Source organism: Oncorhynchus kisutch, linkage group LG18, assembly GCF_002021735.2.
Source record: "Oncorhynchus kisutch isolate 150728-3 linkage group LG18, Okis_V2, whole genome shotgun sequence".
Lineage (NCBI taxonomy): Eukaryota > Metazoa > Chordata > Actinopteri > Salmoniformes > Salmonidae > Oncorhynchus > Oncorhynchus kisutch.
This window is the reverse complement of record NC_034191.2, coordinates 62,077,728-62,101,626: the sequence shown is the minus strand read 5'-3', so window position 1 is coordinate 62,101,626 and position 23,899 is coordinate 62,077,728. Positions and strand designations below refer to the sequence as shown.

At 43.7% G+C, this 23,899-nt stretch overlaps 1 protein-coding gene across 3 annotated transcripts; it reads right to left on the bottom strand.

Moving 5' to 3' along the window:
* Positions 1–724: 724 nt before the first annotated feature.
* Positions 725–15,486, bottom strand: LOC109909972 (calponin-3). 3 transcript variants are annotated; one of them, XM_020509083.2, is made up of 7 exons: positions 15,143–15,486; positions 4,225–4,346; positions 3,827–3,893; positions 3,266–3,403; positions 2,928–3,044; positions 2,432–2,578; positions 725–2,110 (listed from the first exon to the last, which is right to left on the bottom strand). In XM_020509083.2, the coding sequence occupies exons 1-7, from the start codon at positions 15,197–15,199 to the stop codon at positions 1,739–1,741; spliced, it is 1,020 nt and encodes a 339-aa protein (XP_020364672.1). In that variant the 5' UTR covers positions 15,200–15,486; the 3' UTR covers positions 725–1,738. The 3 variants fall into 3 exon arrangements, with proteins under 3 accessions (XP_020364672.1, XP_031652294.1, XP_020364673.1); XM_031796434.1 differs by having other exon boundaries at positions 15,124–15,396; XM_020509084.2 differs by lacking the exon at positions 15,143–15,486 and adding an exon at positions 15,003–15,118.
* Positions 15,487–23,899: the final 8,413 nt, after the last annotated feature.

The window sequence follows — 23,899 nt, the reverse complement described above, 5'->3', positions numbered from 1 at the left end:
AGCTCTACTTTACTGTCACAATTGAAAAACAATTCCTGAGAAGCAGCATAAATGCAGTTATTTATTTAGGCCACACAGACTGCAGTTAACATTTTAATGATTCATTTTCAACAGTATATGACTAAAAATGGTCAGTAATTGATATACGGAGAGGCACATCAGGCAAGTTTCTCTTCAGCCAGTGGGAGTGTCAGTAATGGCATCCTATTCCCTACATAGTGTTCTAGTCAAAAGTATTGCACTATTAGCCCAGACAAATCCTATGACTTTATTTTGCAGACTTATTTTTGTTTCACTTTTGAGATGAACTGCTTTTCCACTCAGAGCAGTTACAACAGTCTGCACTGTGGGACATCGATTCAGGCAGAGGGCTGCTTTCCAAAAGCCATCTCAGAGACATCCACTGTGGCTAAAGCCTCATAAACAGAATTTTGAGAGTAATTTTAGGTCTATATGAATAGTTTTAATATACAACCAAAGCTCAGCGATGTTCCAATTTGTCATCATAAAATGTACAAGACTAGCATGCCCTCCTAATGAAATCAAAAGTCCTGCAAGCCTGTTAGTATTAAAGGGCAAATGCCAATCAGAATCACAATGTGGAAAAATACTTCCTGCTTCAGGCATGTCATTTAACTCTGGTTCAATTACATTACCGATTTATATAGAGGAAATTTGATAAAAGATTGTAGGACAGTGCAAATAAAGTTGACAATGGACTATGAAAGCTTGGAGAACCAAGGAATAGGCTTTATTTGGAACATACATTTTTTGCTTTAAAAAAAATAAAAAATAATTACATAACAGGACAGGCTGCGTCTGAAATAGAACCCTATATAGTGCACTACTTTAGACCAGAGCCCTGGCTAAAAGTAGTGCACTATATAGGGAATAGGGTGCCTTTTCAGACACCACACTAGTTTATAATGAGAGACATGGCAATAAATACAGGTGGGAATGGAGGGCTATAAGAACATGAGACATGGCACAATAAGACTAGCCCTACTGTATGCATCTGGTCTAATGGAATAGCCATTAGAAATTACTCTGTGCGATTTTAGGAAAATAAATGGTGCAGTGATTTGTATTGAAACATACCAAAAAATGTAAAGACGAGACGGCCACTGGTTACTCTGAGGCTCACTCAATTGTATTGATGTAAAAAAAAAGGTAATAATTGGTCCTTTTACGTTGGCAGAAACCAAAGCAGTTGGTGAATTAATTCCTTTAAAGGGATGATATGATCAGTAAAAGAAGTCTAAGGGATAAATTATTTTTAAAAAGTAGAATGGTTGCAAATGCTACAAAGTTGGCAAAATTTATCTTTACTTCAGTGTCCCATACTTCATAATGTAATAGTATAATAATATAGCATCTCCAACACTGTATCTCAGCACTTTATGCTTTAACGACATCGGCATGAACACTACTGCTCAAATGGAAGGAGAGTTGGGGAGGTGGTGGAGAAGGAACGCACTCGACAATATTTATCTCTTGTGCTTCAATTTTTAAAAAAAGTTAAAGATTAGCGAGGATAGCAAAAGACTTGCTCTGTTTGTCATCAATAAAATACACTGGTTTAATACTGCTCCGTCTAGCGGTCGTTGTGGTTTTAAGGTGGCGCCGGATTAACCTGGTCCCAGATCTGTTTGTGCGGTCTTGCCAACACCTATGGTCATTGACAAGACAGCACAAACTAATTTGGGACCAGGCTAGTGCCGGATGGCCCCGGACAGCCCTAATAGTCGATTCCCTGGTCGATGTTGTTGTAGTGGGCCACGTCGCTGTAGTTGTCCTCTTCCTGATAAGCCACTGGGTACTCCTCCCCCTCTCCCTCCTGGAGGAATTCCTCTGCCTGATAGTCACTGTCGCTGATCTCAGAGCAGTTGGTGCCCGTGCCTTGGCTCCCGTTGGCATGTATGACGGGCTCAGTGGGCGAGCCGCAGTACTTGGGGTCGTACACCTGGCGTCCCAGCCCGTACGCACTCATGCCTTTCTGGGACGCCACCTTGTTGGTGCCCATCTGCAGGGAGATGGTGGAGTTGTCCACTGGATGCACCTGCTTATTGTCGAAGATGTCCCGACGCGTTCCCGGGCAGGACATACCAGCCTGGGGTGGGGGGGAGAGGGGGCACACTTTAGGAGCTTTCCAGGAAAACAGTTGTTGACTTTGATTGTCTTCAAGACAAATATACGTATCATCAACCATGTGATTATGGTGATGTGCAATGAAAAGCCATGTGAAGTCTCCGTCATATTGTACACTAGATCCCATTGCTCTCCGTTACATTCCCTTGGCTCTCTTGAAAGTAGCACTTGCTAGCTAGTTCCTTCCATTACATAGGTTCCATCGAAGTAGACCCCTATAAATGCATCAGTGTTCGTTCTACCCATAGACATTCACAGTGTTTATATAAATAATTGGTTATACCTGGCTGGCTCCTTTGTTGGTACCCATCTGCAGACTGATGGTGGTCTGGTCATAAGGCTTGTCTGTCTGGGACCTTGGGTCGTAAAGATGTCTTCTGGTCCCATATGCTGTCATACCAGCCTGGCTCGCACACTTGTTAGTCCCCATCTAAAACACACAGGAACATAGCTGAATAGACGTATTACACTTACATTTTAGTCATTTAGCAGACACTCTTATCCAGAGCGACTTCACCTAGTTTGTTTGGGGATTAGAACCAGGTTACTGGCCCAACGCTCTTAACCGCTAGGCTACCTGCCGCCCTACATCTATTACAAGCAATTGAAGAATCTGTTAAATAAGCTACATATAAAACATTCATTAAATCAGGATGATTTCCATTGGCAAAATATTGAAAGGTATAATAATGGAGAAAAAACAACAACATTGTATTATATCGGTCACATCCAGTAACAGTCCAACAACCTGTGGCTGTTTGAGCATCAGCATGTCTTACCTGCAGTCCGATGACGCATTGTCCAGCCTTGATCTTATCGTCATCAAAATGGCGTGTCTGTTTGTCTGCGTATTTCACACCAATGTCACACGATGTGTGCATGCCTTTGGTCTTTGCCTGTGGAAGAAGATAAGAATGTGGAAATATATTGATGCTACAAGTCCCTTGGAGAGAAGGAACCCTATCAGAATGTCTTGGTAACACTTTACAGTAGGTGTCAAAGTCTTTCTCCCAGCAGACACTAACTGTACCATAACATGTCTTGTATGTTTAAAAACAAATCTAAATACTATTCATAATTAAGGAAGTCTTTCTACCCCCCTGGGTATCACACTCACTATGCTAGCAAGGGAGAGCAATGTGCTCTGGACTTGGGTCATGTTGCCGTTCTCAAACAGGTCATTGGCCTCGAAGATGTCATTGGGCTTCATGCCGTAGGCCAGGATGGCTTTGATGAAGTTGCCAAGGTTCTCCAGCTGGGGGAATAAAACTCAGGTTACAGATAGAAATAGATTGAATAGAGCTGGCACGATTCCTTATTATTTCTGACAAGACAATAATATATTTTCTACACGTTACATTTCTATCCGAATGTTCTGTGACATTATATCCTCCTGATGGGCATAGCAGAGATGGGGGGGGGGGGCTTTAGTAAGAACATCAGTAAGTAATAACTCCATAAAGAAGGTGTTGTGTGTGTGTGAGAGCCAGAGTGAGGAGAGAGAGTGAGCTGAAGGCTTAATGAAGGAGTCCCCTTATTCTCCATGCATGACATATGGCTTGCAGGTCTTAAACGGTATTAATGAGCTAAACAGCCACCCTTTTGTCTTTGTGCTTTTTTTTATTACGGAAGACAGTACTCTAAACAACTCCATACATTGAGGTTTAGGTTAGCCTACCTTGTGCCAGTTCAGTTGTGAGTGGTTAATTTTCTTTATCGAGCCAGGTTGCAGTTTGTTTATCAATCTAAGAAAGAGAGAAGGTCAGTCTATCAAATCTGATTGTCACGTACACATTTTGCAGATGTTATAGCGGGTGTAGCGAAATGTTTATGCATCTTACACACATATTCAGTTAAAACTATTCAAGTTCAATGAAAAAATATATATAATCCTTGGGGGGGAAATATGCTGAGGACAGACAAAATGCAAATCACCACATCAATCTGTGGATAGACTGGAGTGTGATTGATTACTCGTATGTAAAATCTTAGTCAGTCTCCACTCTGCAAACATTAGCTGCAGATCACAGCATAGTGTAGAGGGTGCAGCCCTGCAGTAAACACACAGACACTTACTCTCCCAGGATGACTCCATCCTTTAGGCCCTTCTGGAAGTTCTCGCCAATGGCCATCGCCGTCACCTCCTCGATCCAGAACCGAAGCTCCTCCTCCTTTTGCATGTCATATTTGCCTGCGATCTGAGAAGGTGAAAGCACACAGTGGGTTAGTAAAAGTTCTCAGAACCTAGAGGAACATCTATGTTCAAGCTACAGGGTTGCATGGCGCGTTTCATAATGTCCTTTGACATTGTAATAAAATAAAAAAAGTTCTACATCGAGAAGACTAAGAAGTTGTTAGCAAGCTGGGCTTTTACATATGTGCCCCAAATGGCACCCATTTCCCTATTTAGTGTACTACTTTTGATTAGAGCCTTGGTGAAAAGCAGTGCACTATAAAAGGAATAGGGTGTCATTTCAGCAGAGTAAGTACTGAGCTGTGGGGTAAATCAACAGGCTGGGACTGGGGGGGGGGGGCTTAAAGCTCAAATGTTGACCTTCTGTCTGGAATAGCATAAAAGCCCAGACGTTTGGCTTTAAATGTTGTGCCAACCAGACGTTTATTTTTTAATTTAACGAGGTAAGTCAGTTAACCTCTACGGGATCGGTGTCCCCCCACGCGGGATGGTTGAGCTAATGTAGGCTAATGTGATTAGCATGAGGTTGTAAGTAACAAGAACATTTCCCAGGACAGACATATCTGATATGGGTTGAAAGCTTAAATTCTTGTTAATCTAACTGCACTGTCCAGTTTACAGTAGCTATTACAGTGAAAGAATACCATTATATTGTTTGAGGAGAGGGTACAGTTATTTACTTGAACATTTATTAATAAACCAAATGAGGCACATTTGGGCAGTCTCAATACAACATTTCGAATAGAAAGGCAATGGTTCATTTGATCAGTCTTTGCACACACACTGCTGCCATCTAGTGGCCAAAATTGAAATAGCACCTAACCTGGAATAGTACATTGTGACCTTTCTCTTGAATTTCAAAGATGATGGAACAAAAAAAAAAAATTTTTTTCTTTGTATTATCTTTTACCAGATCAAATGTGTTATGTTCTCCTACATTCATTTCACATTTCCACAAACAAATGGTATCAAGAATATGCATATCCTTACTTCAGGTCCTGAGCTATAGGCAGCTAGATTTGGATGTCATTTTATGCAAAAATGTAAAAAAATATATTTAAAAAAGTTCCGATCATTAAGGAGGTTTAAAGAACAAATTATTATTTACAATGACGGCCTAACCCAGACAAACGCTGGGCCAATTGTGCGACGCCCTATGGGACTCCCAATCACGGCCGGTTGTGATACAGCCTGGAATTGAACTAGGGTCTATAGTGACACCTCTAGCACTGAGATGCCGTGCCTTTGGCTCCTGAGTGGCACAGCAGTCTAAGTGATTTAGCTAAGTGATTCATGTAATATAGATTGTTGTTAGAACCTTATTGGGTCCAAACAAACAGTAAAGACGTCAACCGTCCTAGTGAGTCTCAACATTACGTCAGAAATGCTTTCAGATTCCCACATCGGCTTCAAAGCCAGTGCGAGAAAGAAATACACACAAATTCACGTTGTTCATAAGGGAGCCCATGATGCAACCACGGTTTACTGAGAACTAAAAGAGAAGCTATTTTCGAGACTGACACACTAGCACAAACGAAGACACTTAAGGCCATTGGTGTAGTCCGATGTAGTTCTCTAGAGCACTTTAATCCTGGTCTATTGCCAGGAAAATAAAATGGCAATAATGTATTTATTGTGGTCTTGTGTTTTAGTGACAGTCCGTTCTCCCAGGGTCAGCTCACTAAGATGCTGGGTAGCTGTGCACCAGGACACAGCTCAGAGGGGAAGTGATGCTATTGGCATCATGGCATGGACAGTAGCCATCGGAGGAAGAGGAAGTGTGTATGTGAATGTGAAGCCAATTACAATGGCATGCTCCTCTTCTTCTCCCACTGTTTTCTCTCCATTACACACACCACGAGAAGTCAAGGGCTTGGAAACCTTCCAAGCTGGCTCTCTGGATCTGCTAAAAATGTTACATTGAATATGTTGTAATCTACTGTAAATGACTAAGCACTGTACTGTCAATTACCCACAATTAGATTGCACAATGCCATGGAACTTTTCCAGGTCCTTTCTACAAATGTCACACTACTGAGTATATTTAACTGTGCTTCACAGCTACAGTCACCCATTAGTTCATATTCCATTGTAAACAAACACTTCAACATTGGCCTGTCCTATAAACATGGGCTTTTAACAAGTGCACCACACAGTTCACACGGGAGTCAGTTAAACAAACAACCTCATCTCTATAATCTAGTCAAAGAGGAAGAAGACAAAGCATCTAGCCTCCATTCCACTCCTCTCCTTACATTATAGTCCATTCTTTGTTTCACCTTTACTCTACAACTGTAGCTTATTCCCAGTGTGCGGATATTAGCTCTTTAGCACCACATGTTAATACTGGGATTCAAGAGGGATGCTATATGTAGGCTATGTAAACCAGGCATTTGAAAGCTAATAAAGCCATTGGGGTAATGACAGCCTTTTAGCACTACTATGCGAGACTGAAAGCTTGAAGCCCATAAACTTGTAGCCAACTTCTTCCCCCCCTACTCGGCAGAGAAAGGCTCGTTTTCATTTAACTGCAGTTTATCACCCCCCCCCCCCCCCACACACACACACTAAATCCTGTCAGCTGGAATGTGAAGGCCGTCACCAGAAAGACATGCCCTCTCTGAAGCGGTGTACGTGTGTATGAGAGAGAGAGAGGGAGAGAGAGAGTGAGAAACGAGGCCCTGTTCTCACATAATAACAGGCAAAGACAAATCTTCAAACGTCCCTCCATCTTGTAAAAAGGCCAAAGTGGGGTTCTAGTTGCAAAACATGACTCAATGAGAGGACTGGGATGGAGTGGAAGGGTTATAGAGGAACTTGTCCAGCCCTTCTGAACAGCTTGACAGCACACTGTCATTTACAAAAATTCATCAGAGGCTTTTTGTGCCACTGACTGACAGCAGCTGGAAGCCAAACCATCACCCAAGAACACACAGAGCCCTCAGAGAAATCAGGGAGGATTAGAGAGGGGAGAGATTTCTCTTTCTTCACTTCTCTCTCTCCCAACACAGCAGTACTAGTCTAGGAACACTGCCAACTCCCCCCATTTCTCATATGTCTTGGAGTCGTTAAACGGAAAGCTTCTGAGGAGAAATCTGGAAAGCTACATGGGCTAAACCCCACTGGAATTGAACCCCAGACAAGCCCGTCTTCCACAACCCAACACTGTACTCCAAAGCATTTCCTGATGACGAACCTAGAAAACATCTGGACGGAGAAGAAGGTTTAAAAGGGAGAAAATGCCCCAGAAGTCCAACACGATCAATTCAATATAGGCTAGATAAACCACTGTTGAGGCAATCGTTGTTTAAAATCAATAACATGTGTATCATCCAGTCTGGTATTGTTTCTCTTTGAAACAATTTATTGTGAAAGGGAATTATATAGTCATGAAGTTCCTTACAATCAAGTTATCGGTCCCATTTATACAATATCTTAAAGAATTGAGGGCATCGCCAACAGGGAACTTGACAGAGTCTATGACCAGAATGACCCCCACTTGATTAATTATTTGTTCAATCACACACACATGACAAAGTATTGAACAAACAGTCCAGCTGGTATTCATTCATATTTAACCACTATCCGTTAGCTCTGAAAACGCTCCGTAGACCACATAATGTGAAGTGAATGGCCGTGCTATAAAATATGTAGTGAACTAGAAATGTTTACATATAGTTTGGAGCCTTAATAAAAACCAAACTTGAGACATGTGGAAAGAGCTTCTGATGTTAATTAAGCAAGAAACCAACTAACAATAACAAAAAAGTCCAACAGAGTCAACAAATCGTAGATTAAGCCTTTAACATGTTGTTACAGGCAATAGTGTTATCACAAATAAATAAGTGCACTAGCTAACATTAGCCTTCATCAAAGTTGAACATGTCAAGGTTGGTGAAACACCCAGTGTCGATCTTGGGGATGTGAAAATAAAAAAAGCTGAACAATGGTTTCAGGAAAAGGGCTCAATTTCTGTTCACCCCAAAACAGCATCTCAGGGGTTAACGCGACAGAACAAGGAATTCAGGAATCAGTCTCACCGTGAAAAGAAAATCCAGCCTGAACCATAGCAGGGAGGGAATTGTCTCCTGTCAGCAAATAGCAGGGGAACACTCCATCCCCCAACACTTCTCTCTGCAGCACTCCCCCCACATTGGTAGTAATGGTACTTGGGGGGGGGGGGGGGGGGTAAGACAACCCCACAATAACCAGTCCTCCACCACATATCTGGGTCATTTTCATTTGGCACCAAAGCATAGAAAAAAAGACTAAAACATGGAGGGACTACCTGGACTTTTGAGAAGGACTACCTAGACTCATTTTTCATGTTCTGTTTCAAAGCCAGGGAAGCCTGAGATGGGCCTCATTCAGCCAACCCCGGGCTCCTATCCAGGTCTCCCTGCCTGCTCCAGGGCCACTAGAGAAAACACACATTGAGGTAGAGGAGAGCAGAGGAGATGACAGAGCTTGCATTGTTGTGTGTCTTGTGGTTCCAAGACTGCACGTCTGCAATCTCTTTCCTGCCAAAGATTCAGCAAAGATATACAACCAAATGCTCTGTTTGCTTGAGGAACCAACAACTCGCCCACCCAAAGACTTCAATGGAGGGGAAAAACAAACAAGGCAGAGTCAGACCTACATGAATGGCGAAGCTTTGTAGCCCCACTATCTACGATCAACTATTTTAGCAAGCATGTATTAGTGAGTAATCAGATAAATGTGATGGGATCTCCTATCAGACCCGGCTGGAGAAAATATAATATTTACTACTGAAACCCTTTAGGTGAGAAACAAACTGAACATTAAGTTGTTTTTTTCTGGGTGGAAATCTTTACTTCGGAAACCTTTGGGCTGAAATGAAAACAAAACGCAACATGAAATTCTCAGGAGGGCTATAGGCTACTTGGTGGTGACCCAACGTCTTCTGACCTCATTAATACGACTCCCTCTTTCACACAGCACCGGATTCAGCTAAAGCTCTACCTTAACAAGAGCAGTCAAACTCTAAGTTCACCACCCTCCAACTGCTGTAGGAAAGATATGACAGATGTGAGTTCATGTGCTCCCAGGCTCCAGAGGGAATTCCTGCTCTATTTTACAAACACTTGAGAAGTCCCAGCCCAAAATAACACCAGTTAGTCAGACAGTCAAACATTTGGTCAACACTTCAACCTGAGTGGCAGTGATCCCTTGGAAAGCACTGCTTGTTTGATTACAAATAAGTAAAGTGGTGGTTTGACTTTATAAACAATATGGGCTGAGGAAAGTAACTTTGGAACACAGACTGTTCCAAACATTCAGCTTTTTCTCTAACATAATCAAGCAGGAAAGGACAACTATTATTCATTTAAAGTGCGCGTGTGTGTGGTTGAATGACAGTTGCTGGTCATCTTTCGACATTAGCAAGCATTTACATTGGAAACTAAGCTGCTTTCCATTTCCCCTTTCAGAATGCACTGGATATTTATCACAATTAGCCCTCAAATAAAGCATGTGTGTTGGCAGCCACCCTGGAAAATATCAGAAAGCACACACGCATTAGAAGAACGAGAGCTAACATCATTTTAATATTTTCCCGGCTGAGCCAGCGTTTCGCTGTACTAGTATCGCTCATCTGATCCTGTCAAGGTTCAAGAGATTACCTTAACTAAAAGCTTTTCATACCACCACAATGTGAATTAGAGTACAAATGTAAACAGGGGCAGTAGGTAAAGCTAGGAGACATGACGCAGTAGCCTAAAACTGTAGCCTGTCTTGAACCACTTTGTGGATCAGATGGACCACAACAGAAACTGTGCTAATTAAGGAATGAGGTGGTCGGGTCTCATTAAGGCATGAGAAACAGATGGTTTGAGCCACAGGATTATAACTCTGCTTGGAACCACAGCTTAATGAATTTATACTCGTAATATCCCAGCTTCAGGCAGAGAGAGACCTCTCAAAATGACAAAAATCATAGGAGAGAGAGAGCACCATAGCTCAGTGAATTAGAGATCTTTCAGATTGGGTTGTTTGTTGCCGGTTTCCAGGTTCCAGTTTCTCACGTTCAGGAAGTGTGGCAATGTGAGACTAGGGGATGTTGGTAATAGAGAGGAATCATTGAGGAATTCTAAGCATCTCTGACATGTGACTTCCAAAGAAGCCCGTACAATACGCGTGATTGCATGTATAGTTTCCTCCAGTTTCTGCAGTGTGTATTTAATCAGAGCTTGATAAATTCACAATCTGCTGGAGTGTTTGACAAATTCCTGACTTAGTGTGCCAAAAGTTGACATAGAAATCTGTCACTTGAAAGCCAGCCAGTGCAAGGCAATGTATGAATGGACTGTGTAGGCTACTCTAACACTGGGTTTGTTGATGATCTCATCGTTCTGCAACACACTTAAATACAGTAGCCTTGATTCCACTGTGTTGTTCACAAGTTTTTGCGCTCCTGGTCAATTTCTCCTCAAGGATTGTTGAAAAATATTCATTATCATCCCTCTCTAACTGGATTTTCACATCATTAGCCAACAGCAGACTATGACTGTATGCTTATCTTTTATCAGGAGAGAGAGAGAAACATTGGCTGGCATCTGGCACCACTGCTATCAATTCAAACCGAGACAGGGCAGATAGAAACTGTACACGAGACACAGTTTCACATAAACATTACACATGGGCCTGAGTAGGCTATGCGCCTTCAGCCTTGAATGTCCTGTTTCCGATGGATAGGCTGATCGACGATGTCATGATTCAGTCATTTCCTACAGGGGGACAACTTCGGTAGCCTAGGCCAATGTGTTATGAACCAGTGGGACATCAAATCCAATTTTATTGGTCACATACACATGGTTAGCAGATGTTAATGCGAGTGTCACAAAATGCTTGTGCTTATAGATCTGAAAGAGCAGTAATATTTAACAAGTAATCTAACAAATTCACAATGACTACCTTATACACACACATATGTAAAGAGATAAGAATATGTACATATAAATATATGGATGAGTGATGGCCGTGCGGCATAGGCAAGATGCAGTAGATGGTATAGAATATGGTATAGAATATGGTATATACATATGAGATGAATCATGTAGGATATGTAGACATTAAAATAGTGTTATTTAATGTGACTAAAGTAAGGTATTAAAGTGGCCAGAGATTTGAGTCTGTAAGTTGGCAGCAGCCACTATGTTAGTGATGACTGTTCAACAGTCTGATGGCCTTGAGATAGAAGCTGTTTTTCCAGTCGCTCTGTCCCAGCTTTGATGCACCTGTACTGACCTCACCTTCTGGATGATAGCGGTGTGAACAGGCAGTGGCTCAGGTGGTTGTTGTCCTTGATGATCTTTTTGGCCTTCCTGTGACATCAGGTGCTGTAGGTGTCCTGGAGGGCAGGTAGTTTGCCCCCGGTGATGTGTTGTGCAGACCTCACTACCCTCTGGAGAGCCTTATGATTATGGGCAGAGCAGTTGCCGTACCAGGCAGTGATACAGCCCGACAGGATGCTCTCGATTGTGCATCTATAAAAGTTTGTGTTTTAGGTTAGGAGCCAAATTTCTTCAGCCTCTTGAAAAGACCCTGTTGCGCCCTCTTCACCGTGCCGTCTGTGTGGATGGACCATTTCAGTTTGTCCGTGATGTGTACGCTGAGGAACATAAAACTTTCTCCACTACTGTCCCGTCAATGTGGATGAAGGGATGCTTCCTCTGCTGATTACTGAAGTCCACGATCATCTCCTTTGTTTTGTTGAGTGAGGTTATTTTCCTGACACCACACTCCGAGAGCCCTCACCTCCTCCCTGTAGGCATTCTCGTCGTTGTTGGTAATCAAGCCTACCACTGTAGTGTCATCTGCAAACTTGATGATTGAGTTGGAGGCATGCATGGCTACACAGTCATGGGTGAACAGAGAGTACAGGAGAGGGCTGAGAACGCACCCTTGTGGGGCCCCAGCGTTGAGGATCAGCTGGGTAGATATGTTGTTTCCTACCCTCACCACCTGGGGGTGGCCAGTCAGAAAGTCCAGGACTCAGTTGCACAGGGCGGGGTCGAGACCCAGGGTCTCGAGCTTAATGACCAGTTTGGAGGGTACTATGGTGTTAAATGCTGAGCTGTAGTCAATGAACAGCATTCTTACATAGGTATTCCTCTTGTCCAGATGGGATAGGGCAGTGTGCAGGCGATTGCGTTGTCTGTGGACCTATTGGGGCGGTAATCAAATTGGAGTGGGTCTAGGGTATCATGTAGGGTGGAGGTGATATGATCCTTGACTAGTCTCTCAAAGCACCTCATGATGACAGAAGTGAGTGCTACAGTGCAATTGTCATTTAGTTCAGTTACCTTAGCGTTCTTGGGAACAGGAACAATGGTGGCCATCTTGAAGCCTGTGGGCACAGCAGACTGGGATAGGGATTGATTGAATATGTTCATAAACACACCAGCCAGCTGGTCTGCGCATGCTTTGAAGACACGTCTAGGGATGCCATCTGGGCCGGCAGCCTTGTGAGGGTAAACATGTTTAAATATTTTACTCACGTTGGCCACGGTGAAGGAGAGCTCACAGGCTTTGGTAGCGGGCCATGTCAGTGGCACAGCATTGTCCTCAAAGCGAGCAAAGAAGTTGTTTAATTTGTCTGGGAGCAAGACGTTGATGTCCACAACAGGGCTGGTTTTCTTTTTGTAATCTGTGATTGACTGTAGACCCTGCCACATATGTCTCCCGTTTGAGCCGTTGAATTGTGACTCTACTTTGTCTCTATACTGACACTTTGCGTGTTTGATTGCCTTGCGGAGGGAATAGCTACACTGTTTTCGGTCATGTTTCCAGTCGCCTCGCCATAATTAAAAACGGTGGTTCGTGCTTTCAGTTTTGCGCGAATGCTGCCATGAATCCACAGTTTCTGGTTAGAGAAGGTTTTAATAGTGAGTGGGTACATCCCCACCGATGCACATACTAATAAACGTGCTCAACTAGTCAGCGTATACGTAAATTTTGTTGCCTGAGGCTACCCGGAACAAATCCCAGTCCACGTGATCAAAGCAATCTTGAAGCTTGGAATCCGATTGGTCAGACCAGTGTTGGATAGATCTGAGCACAGGCGTTTCCTGTTTTAGTTTCTGTCTATAGGCTGGGAGGAACAAAATGGAGTCATGGTCAGATTTGCCGAAGGAAGGGCGGGCTTTGTATGCATCGTGGAAGTTAGAGTAGCAATGGTCCAGAATGCTACCAGCTCATGTCGCTCATTCGATATGCTGATCGAATTTACTTGGCTCATCGCATTCTACCAACTCTTTGTGGCGGGCCGAGCACCTGCAAGCTGACCACGGTCGTCAGTTGAACAGTGTTTCCTCTGACACATAGGTGAGGCTGGCTTCTGGGTTAAGTGAGTGGTTGTTAAGAAGAGCGGCTAGGCGGGTCATGTTTCGGAGGATGCATGACACAACCTTCGCTTCTCCCGAGCCTGTTGGGGAGTTGCAGGGATGAGACAAGATCATACTTGGATAACATGAAGTTGGGGGTAAAATTACACCATTTTTATTTTTTTAAATAACAAATAATTTGATACTAACCTACGTAAGAGTCATCATTTGTAATACCTTGACCAAAGAGAGACTGTCAAAGAATACAGCAGAGATTCTGTTTTTATGAGTGAGTTCATGGTTAAGTGATTTGAGGAAGTGACTTGCTGTTTGGGGCAAGTTTCTCAAAAATGTGAAATCACAAACAAAAAAATTTGAGATTTGGTGGTTACATTTCTCTCATTTATATGGGCTGCCATTTGGCTGAAACACAATTTCAGGATTGTGGCTTTAAACCAGGGCCCAACCCGATAATTCACCTCTCATTGCATTTGTTGTTCAAGTTACACTAAATAACATCTCCGACTGACAGAGACAGCTGTACAGTTACAGTGTAGCCCCCATTGCCACATTTAAATGTGGGGGCATAGCCTACCCATTGCCCCTGTACTGCAGACTCTAATGATGTCAGTCTTATCAGTGAGCTGGCTTATTTGGCTCAGGTCAGTTAAAACAGCAGGTGATTTGGCTCCTAAAATGGCTATTCGTTCAGTAATAACTGATCTCTAATGTAAAACCTACAAAGTTGCCTAGCACTATGTCAGATCTTGACATAGGAGTTCAAATATCCTACAGCTTTACATGACGACATTATTAGGCGGCCTGAAGAAAAAAAAAACGCACTGCATAAATGTGTGGACCAGAAAAAGTCCCTCACCTTACTATTGTTCCTGCAGTGAGGAATTATAATATTCAGAGAATGTTTGTATAACTTTTCTGCAGTTAATCGTTGTCTGGATATCATTTAAAAAAGGCTCTTTCACAGACGCGATTCGGTTAACTGTTAAAAAAAAAAAAACGTTCGAACGAACCATCACTAGCGAACTCCTCCCTGTCCCACTGCTACAAACAATGCATTTGGCTTAGTTGGCTTGCACTCATGCTACTTCCAGTGATTATTTTTGAAAACACTTAAGTAAAAACAGTTGGTAGTTTAAAAAAACCCAGTTTAATTAATGTGTGAACCTTGTTTTTTTTCCGTCTAAATTTCTGTAGGGGATAGTCCCATATGAAAATGGCCCTTGTAGCCTATTAATCATAACCAAAGATGATCTGCCATAACAGTGCATCAAACTATTAAACCAAGGACGACTCACATGTTCAACTCTGTAGCCCATTTCAGCTGCAGCAGCAATTGGTTGGTTCAGTTGGTTTATCCATAACGGCAATAATTTACAAACCAAAATGTGGTTATAAAAAAACAAACAAATGATTTACTTTTTAGTTCTTTACTCACTTTGCTTTTCACCTCTGCTGATAACCCGTAGGCTGGTCCCTTATTGAATGAAGTCATATTTGTTTTAGATTTACAACCAAAGTCAATATCCACTGCTACAAAGTAGCAAAAACGATTCCTTTCGGTTACTTTGTATCACACAACGAACAGCGTAGTTCGGCGTCCCGTTCAGTCAGTCCAAAGGAGGAGTTTAAATCCGTGCAAATGTGTGGACTGTGAGTATCGCAGAGGCTGGTCGGACTAAAAGTTCTCGCTTCAATACCTCATTTTTGTTTGGAAAAAATTTCGCAAGACCATTGACGGAGCCTTCCGAGCCAATCAGAGGAGCGGATTCTACATACCTCTCCCCATTGTTGGAGGCTGCTACTGTAGTGCATTTCTACGGAAGAGAATGATGTAAGTGATTTTACCAGGAACAAGCTATCCTATGTTATCTGATTTTACTGTCCATTTGGTTTGACATTTGATGTCTAATGATGTTGTTGTGGCTACAAACTTCACTGATTTACACTGAAAAAGGAGGGAAATTAAGCACAGCATAGCCTATAATACATCTTTAGGTAAGTAATAGGTTTAATTTCATTGTTTGATGATTTGTAGGCTACTAAAAGAAACCAAACACTGATTTATTTATTTATTTATAATAAGCATATATTGACAAAACTGATCTTGGTGCCTCTTATTGATTGGATCACTGCAGCCTTACATGCTTGTAAAATAACAAATTCTTTCAATCTTGGCTGGCTGCCATGAATTTGATTGGTGCAATAATTTGCCCCATGAAAAATAGCCAGATTGCCAATCAAAGTATTGAGTCTGCAAATTGTCCTCCATCCAAGCAACACACACACACGCACGCACGCACACGCGCGCGCGCGCACAGACACACACACACACACGCACACACATCTATCTTCCTATGTCACTCAACCTTTGTGGTGTGTATAAAGGGACCCTATTTGAAAGTATGCCATTTGTCTGTTTCAGGTTCTCAGGTAATCCTCTAGAACAGAATTGGTTTCACAAGCTTCAACACTCAACCTGTTCAACTGGTAAAGTAGATGGGCAGAGTTATTTCCTTCTGCTTCCATCCTGGTACAGTCACCTTTAAAGGCAGAGTGCAGTCAAAATCATGATTTGCCTGTGTTTTACATATCTCCACACTATGAGGCTAGAATAATACCTTGAAATTGTGAAAATGATGATAATGCCCTTTTAGTGTAAAAGCTGTTTGAAATTATGGCCTGAAATTACGGTGACATCACTATGCGGTAAATGAGTTAAGGCCAATAAAAAAGAGAGTTCCAAACCTCTCTGCCAATAACAGCAAATGTTCACCCTCTGATAGGTTCTAAATTCTAACAACCTATGAAACCAGAGGTTGACCCATCTCTGAGGATAGGGGTCACCATAAAACAGAATTTAGACAGCATTTAATGCCCTAAGTGACATTCATCAGGCTAAGGCCGATGGCTGTAAATGAGCTATAGGCACTTTAGAGTGATAGAGACGTCTAGTCCATGGTTCAATCTGGCCTTGCAAGTTGTCTTCTGTTTTGACCAGGGCCCAGGCACTTGGAGGCAGATGGAGAGAGAACAGAAAGAAGGATGAGCATATACTGAATGTACAAAACATTAAGAACTGTTCAGTGTGAAAAACCCAGCTGCGTTGCAGTTCTTGACACAAACCATTGCACCTGGCACCTACTACCATACCCCGTTCAATGACACTTAAATATTTTGTCTTGCCCATTCACCCTTTAAAAGACACACATACATAATTCAAGTCTCAATTGTATCAATGCTTAAAAATCCTTCTTTAACCTGTCATCTTCCCCTTCATCTACACTGATTGAAATGGATTTCTCAAGTGACAACAATAAGGGATCATAGCTTTCAACTGGATTCACCAAATTCTTGCTTGAAAAAATGCTCTTTGCTAAAAAGCTATTTTTGTTTACTTTTGCTCATTTGAACTGGAAACCATTACATTAAGGTACTTAATTGTTACCCAGGAATGATATTGAGATAAAAACAGCTGCATTGGACCTTTGTTGTATTTAAGTGACCTACTCTCAAGTCCTTTAGCATGTCATGGTCAAGCTTCTAAAATGGTCAGCAATACGGTACCTTTCCACGTTGTAAGAGGCCAGAGTGGCATTTGTTACTGACCCACTTGTGTCATCCTCATAGAGGTCGACCTAAAAGAGCTCTGATTTCAAAAGATATGGTCTGTGTGTGTGCTGAGTCATACCTCAGACATTACCTCTCTTCTGCTGGGTTTTTGAGGTTAGCAGTCCGTGTAGCCCATGCATGTTCCAAGACATATTTTCTATGTTGTCGAGATCCATCTCATCATTAACGTAAGGCTTGCATGTCTTTTACCTACCAGTCTAGAGTGATTTATTTAACTCAGACAAGGTGCGCCCAGCCCTACCTTGTCTAACATCTGGTATAACCTGATGATGACTCTGATAACATGAATTTGCAAATACAGACATGAATGCTCAGTATTCAAATACATATATGTGTTTTATCTAAATGAGACTAACCTGGTCAAATAAAATAAATACATGCTGCAAACATCCTACAAAGCTCTCTAAGTTTGATCACTTCACCTTGTGTGTGTGTGTTACCAGGACGAGTGAGTGTGTGTGTGTGTGTGTGTGTGCGTGTGTGTAGGGGCTCCTATTCCCAATGGTGTCTTGATGTGGGTTATGATGTGGTCTGTGAGTTAATTAAATGGCAGATGCTGCATGCTGCAAGCCTTTAGGTTCGTGTATAATTCATGGTTTGAGATGTATGGACTCGGGCCATGACAGTGGTTGTGCCCAGTGCGTTCTCAGCAGGAACAAGATGTCACACATCCATGACCATATTAGGTTGAATGAGTTTGTGCTCGTATCTGAACTTAAGGATGGACTAAACATCCAGAGTTCTGAAAATGTGTCAACTTGCTTAGTCTCAATGTACATTATCCAATTTGAAAGACCATGTGTTGTTTTCAGGACATAAATAAGTACAATTTGGGGTTTGAGACCCTACCAATTGTCTTTTATTTAACCATGAAAAAAGTATAGGAAAGCCCTGTGCCAAGTCTCTACTCTTATCGACCGAGACAGATTTAGCAACGTGCATATTTGTCACACTGACATTCTAAGATAAGACTTATAAATAGCGGAAACGTCAGCAACAGAATACAGACTTTTCCCTTTCTCTGGGCCAGTAAAACTCAAGGTTTCCATTATAGTCTATGCCCATTGTAGTTGAACTGTCACGCCTGCTCCCGGTCTTCCTCCCCGGTGCTCGAGGCCAGGCTTCCAAACATTATGCACTCCTGCCACCATTATTACGCACACCTGCCTTCCCCCATCACGCCCATCAGCAATTATTGGACTCACCTGAATCACTTCTGTCATTACCTCCCCTATATCTGTCTGTGCCCCCACTCTGTTCCCAGCTTCAGCATTGTTTGTCATATGTCCTTGTATTCCCGTTTGCTGACACTGGTCCTGTCTTGTTTCATGTCTGTTCCTGATGAAATGTTTCACTCCCTGCTTCTCTACTCCAGCATCGGTCCTTACAGAATGCTGAAGCCACCAAACAAAGCATCGGGGAGTGCCTTTCCCGGTTGGCGGTGACGTCGGGTTCGGGGACCGCCACCGATGGAACTGGGGGTGCCTAAGCCAGCTTGTCCGGCTGTCACACTCTAGCTGGCTCGAGAGGTTTCTTGCCCCAGTTGGCTCAGAAGGCGCCCTTTCCACGTCAGGCCTCAGCTGGCTCGTCAGGCTACTCCGCCTCCGCCGGATCATCGGGCTCCCAGGCCTCAGCGGGATCGACAGGCCTTCATGCCTCAGCCGGATTGTCAGGCTCCTATGCCTCAGCCGGCTCGCAAGGCTCTCATGCCTCTGCCGGTTTGTCGGGATTTCACGCCCAGCCGGCTAGTCCAGCGCCCCTGCCGGCCCGTCAGGCTCACCCAGGTGGGACGCCGGGTCGTGTCCCTAGACGGGGGGGTACTGTCACCCCTGCTCTCGCTCTTTCCCCCCTGGCGCTCGAGTGCGCCAGGCTCCCCAGCACTCCTGCCACCATCATAACGCACACCTGCTTTCCCCCGTCACGCAGATCAGCGATTATTGGACTCCCCTGGACTCTGTCATTACCTCCCCTATATCTGTCTTGTCCCCCGCTCTGTTCTCCGCTTCAGCATTGATTGTCATATGTCCTTGTATACTCGTGTGCTGACGCTGTTCCTGTCTTGTTTCATGTCTGTTCCTGATTCTTACAACAACATTCGTGACAGAAGATCCCACCACCCACGGACCAAGCAGCGTGCCCAGGAGGAGCAGGGATCCTGGGCTTGGGAGGAAAGCCAGGAGTGGAGGACATCCTGGACATGGGACAAAATAATGGCAGGAGACAAAAGCCTGCCATGGAAGCAGTCGGAAGCAGCGAAGGAGGGACAGCAACGACACCGGGGTTCACGGCCACGACGTAGGCCCAAGAAGCAGCCTCAGAAAAAGAATTGCGGGGGCACACGGGGTGATCGGGTGAGGGGTGAGTCAGAGACCATGGAGGAAGCATTGGGTAGATTGAGAGAGAGTGAACGGAGGGGTGAGATAGAGACCTTCGAGGAGTGGTTGGCGAAATGTGAAGAGAGTGAAGCTCTACGATCCGGACCTCCAGTGCGCCTCCACAGCCCGGTACGCACTGTGCCAGCTCCACGCACCAGGCCTCCAGTGCGTCTCCCCAGCCTGGTACGCCCTGTGCCAGCTCCATGCACCAGGCCTCCAGCGACATTCTGCAGTCTGGAGTCTCCAGCGACGGTTCCCAGTCCAGAGCCTCCTGCGACGGTCTGCAGTCCAGAGCCTCCTGCGAGGGTTCCCAGTCCGGAGCCTCCAGCGAGGGTTCCCAGTCCGGAGCCTCCTGTGAGGGTTCCCAGTCCAGAGCCTCCTGCGAGGGTTCCCAGTCCAGAGCTTCCTGCGAGGCTTCCCAGTCCGGAGCCTTCAGCGAGGGTTCCCAGTCCGTAGTCCCCGGCGACGATCCATGGTCCGGAGTCCCCGGGGAAGATCCACGGTCCGGAGCTTCCGGCGACGATCCACGGTCCGGTTCCTCCGGCGACGATCCACGGTCCGGTTCCTCCGGCAACGATCCATGGTCCGGAGCTTCAGGCGACAATCCCCGCACCAGAGTCGCCACCGAAGCGGGCTGATCCGCGAGCGGAGCGGGGTCTACGTCCTGCACCGGAGCTGCCACCGAGGCTAGATGCCCACCCGGACCCTCCCCTATAGAGTCAGGTTTTGCGGCCGGAGTCCGCACATTTGGGGGGGGGGGGGGGGTACTGTCACGCCCTGACCTAAGAGATCCTTTATTCTCTATTTTGGGTTAGGTCGGGGTGTGACTAGGGTGGGCATTCTAGTTTCTTTATTTCTAGGTTGGCCTGGTATGGTTCCCAATCAGAGGCAGCTGTCTTTCGTTGTCTCTGATTGGGGATCATACTTAGGCAGCCTTTCCCACCTGTTGGTTGTGGGATCTTGTTTGTGTATAGTTGCCTTGAGCACTGCATAGCTTCACATTCGTTTTGTTCTTTATTGTTTTTTGCCAGTTCACATAATAAAGATGATGAACCCAAACCACGCTGCATTTTGGTCTGATTCTTACAACAACGTTCGTGACAACCATGCCAGCCCAGGACCTCCACATCCAGCTTCTTCAACTGCGGGATCATCTGAGACCAACCACCCGGACAACTGATGAAACAAGAGTATTTCTGTCTGTAATAAAGCCTGTTTGATAGGCTGATGCCTGGCTCCCCAGTTTACCTCTACCCAGTCATGTGAAATCCATAGATTAGGGCCTAATAAATGTTTTTTAATTGACTGGTTTCCTTATATTAACTGTAACTCTAAAATGGTAAAAATTGTAGAAATTGTTGCATGTTGTGTTTAGATTTTTGTTCAGTATAATTCAAATGCTCCAAAAACAACATCAATCTTTGCTTTGAAGCGTTTGTTTGTCTTAAATAAAACGGTCCCTATAATTAAATATCAATGACTATCATTCAAGGAAGTGTTTGGTTGTCCATTTCAGTCACACTTGATGCAGGCACACAAATGTGCTTTTAATTTGCTCTTCCTGCTGAGCAGGATGGAAAGGTGTTATTAGTGAGAGAGATGTACAAGTAAAACATAATGTCATAGAGTACGGATGAAATAAAACCTATCCTTCCACAACTCTGAAGACAGAGCTCGTCCTTTTCATTCCGGCAAGAGTATTAATTAAATGTGCATAAAACGTTTCAAAGATTTCCCTCATAATACCTGATGTTGTTCATTGATAGTACTACGTGGCATGGTTATAGAAATACTAATATGCTGTCTTGCATCTGTCATTATACTGGGTTTCTCTCTCACAATGACAGCTGCTTTATCACTACACAGCAATAAAAACAGCTGGTTCCACTGTTCTGTCTTTGACATAATGTTTTGGTGTGTTCTCTCTGTTCCTCTTTATCGGTTTGAATTCAAAACCAGAAAGCTGAGGTTGTGTAATAGCTTGATTAATTCAATGGTAGTTAGCCTACACCAACACCTCACTCGAGTCAGCTATAGCTACATATATTTTGTATTTCTTCACACTGTTCTCTGTACCATAAATGAAAGTGACATTACATAACACATTCCACATATCCGAAGCATCTTTACATAGTAACTACTGTATGTATTAGGTCTCTATGTTCCAAAGTCTTTCCACTGGAGCTGTAGAAGAAAATGTCCATCACAGTATATCAATCAGGCAAACTATTAAGCATTTTTTTCCCCAGAGCAAAGTGTTCCCATTTGTAACATAAGGAAAAAGTTGTATGAAGTCTGAGAGGGTAGAGGATCTTCCCACAGAGGGACAGGCTCTCAACTCTGCAGATGCTTTCGACGTAGACAATCAGGACCATCTTCAATCCCAGGATAACTCCTGCATCGCACAGGGGGACGCAGGTCCCTGAGCTGTTACACAGCACCTGAAACAACAAAGAGAGCGAGAGAGAGAGAGATGTGAAATAGAATGGTAAACGCAGCAATCTGGCTGGTTCCATCAGGCTAGGTTATCAAGGTGAGAGTGAGTAAGTAAAACAGAGGGATGAGCACAGGTTCAAACACCGTGACACTCCAAGCCACTCACAAGCCCGCAAACATCACCAAGTTGCACCTCCACTCCTTCTCAACTCACTCTTGAGAAACAGAATGTGCTGTACTCTGTTGGCTCTGGATATACAGTCAGGAGGGAGACGGAGATTTCGAGAAAGAGTAGGGAGATGGAGTAAAACTGAGAAGAGGGGACATAGATCTGGGCCTATAGAGAGCACCTTCATGCCTAAAGGAGTCTGAGAAGAAAAAGAAGAAAAGTAAAAATAATAGGAGAGAGAAAGAGACAGAGAGAGAAAGAGAGGATATAGAACTATGGAGACACCATGCCTTGTGGGCTAGAGGAGCATGAAGGAGTATGGTCTGGGGAGTAGAGGAAGGAGGAGAAGAAGAGAGTGAAAGAGGGGGTAGGGCTAGGAGAGAGTGAGGGAGTAGTCTTTGGGGAGTAGGGGAATTACAGGAAAGCAGCCAGACAGACGGCTGTGGAGACACAGGGCCGCAGGGTCTGGAATATACATCATACAGCTCTCTCTCTCTCATAAGGTTGGCTCTCTCAGCACAGACTTAGTCCGGGCACACACACACCAACCAACACTTTAATATCCTCTCCTCTCCACACACACCGTCATGGAAATCAAGTCATACTGGCACTACAATCATACTGTCATTAACAGGGTTGGGGGGGCTGATTATACTTGAATTATTACTACTGAAACAATCAGATAACTACTGTTATTTACCAAAAATGTCATAATTCACACAGTAACAGTACTAGAAGTACAATATCTCATATTAATACAGGTGTGATTGATAACCATGCCTGACATCAGCATATTTCATATGACATCACAGCTCCAGTTCCTAGCATTAAGTTCAGTGTCAGCCAGCAGTAAAGAGCTGAATAGCTGACTCGACACTCTAGCTCAAAAGGTTATATAGCTCAGAGCCATGAGATCTGAGAGTGTTTGCTCTCAGCTAGGCCCTAATTGGGAAAAACACTGTCTCCATCTGTCATCACACAGGTGCAAATTTGAGTGGAAGTAGACTGAGCCTTTCACACAAAATAAATCAAAGGCTAGAGGACTCAGTGCCAAATGCTCTCTGTGCCCCCTCCCTTCACCCTTCTGTACTGTACCTAAGATACTGGATTCACTGGTGGTGAATTTATTGAGAAGTTGACCAATATTTGCTGGTGGTTGCAATGAAATTCTATGTCAAATCAAATCAAATTTATTTATATAGCCCTTCGTACATCAGCTGATATCTCAAAGTGCTGTACAGAAACCCAGCCTAAAACCCCAAACAGCAAGCAATGCAGGTGTAGAAGCATGTATGTTTAACTACTACTCCTGTACACTTGGATTATTGTTGTTGCTATTATTATTATTATTAATAATATTATTATTGTTGCTTTGTAAGGGAAACCCTCAATGTAGGTCAGCGTTCCATTTGGAAGAAACGCATTGAGTGAAATATTCAGTCTAAAACTTCCACCCCTGTCCACTATACTGTTCTGTTCATACATCATGTATTCCTGAAAAAAATGCAGTAGCCTTTGCTGGGAAAGCTTCTTAGATTGGGCTTTGTTTGGGCATTTCTAGCATTGGAATCACAGTACACCT

Excerpts from the sequence above, each read along its gene's own strand:
- LOC109909972 (XM_020509083.2), bottom strand. The coding sequence starts at position 15,199 with ATGACTTCATTCAATAAGGGACCAGCCTACGGGTTATCAGCAGAGGTG. Across the intron at positions 3,404-3,826 it reads CACAACTGAACTGGCACAAG|CTGGAGAACCTTGGCAACTT; the intron begins GTAGGCTAACCT and ends TTATTCCCCCAG. Across the intron at positions 2,579-2,927 it reads AATGCGTCATCGGACTGCAG|ATGGGGACTAACAAGTGTGC; the intron begins GTAAGACATGCT and ends TGTGTGTTTTAG.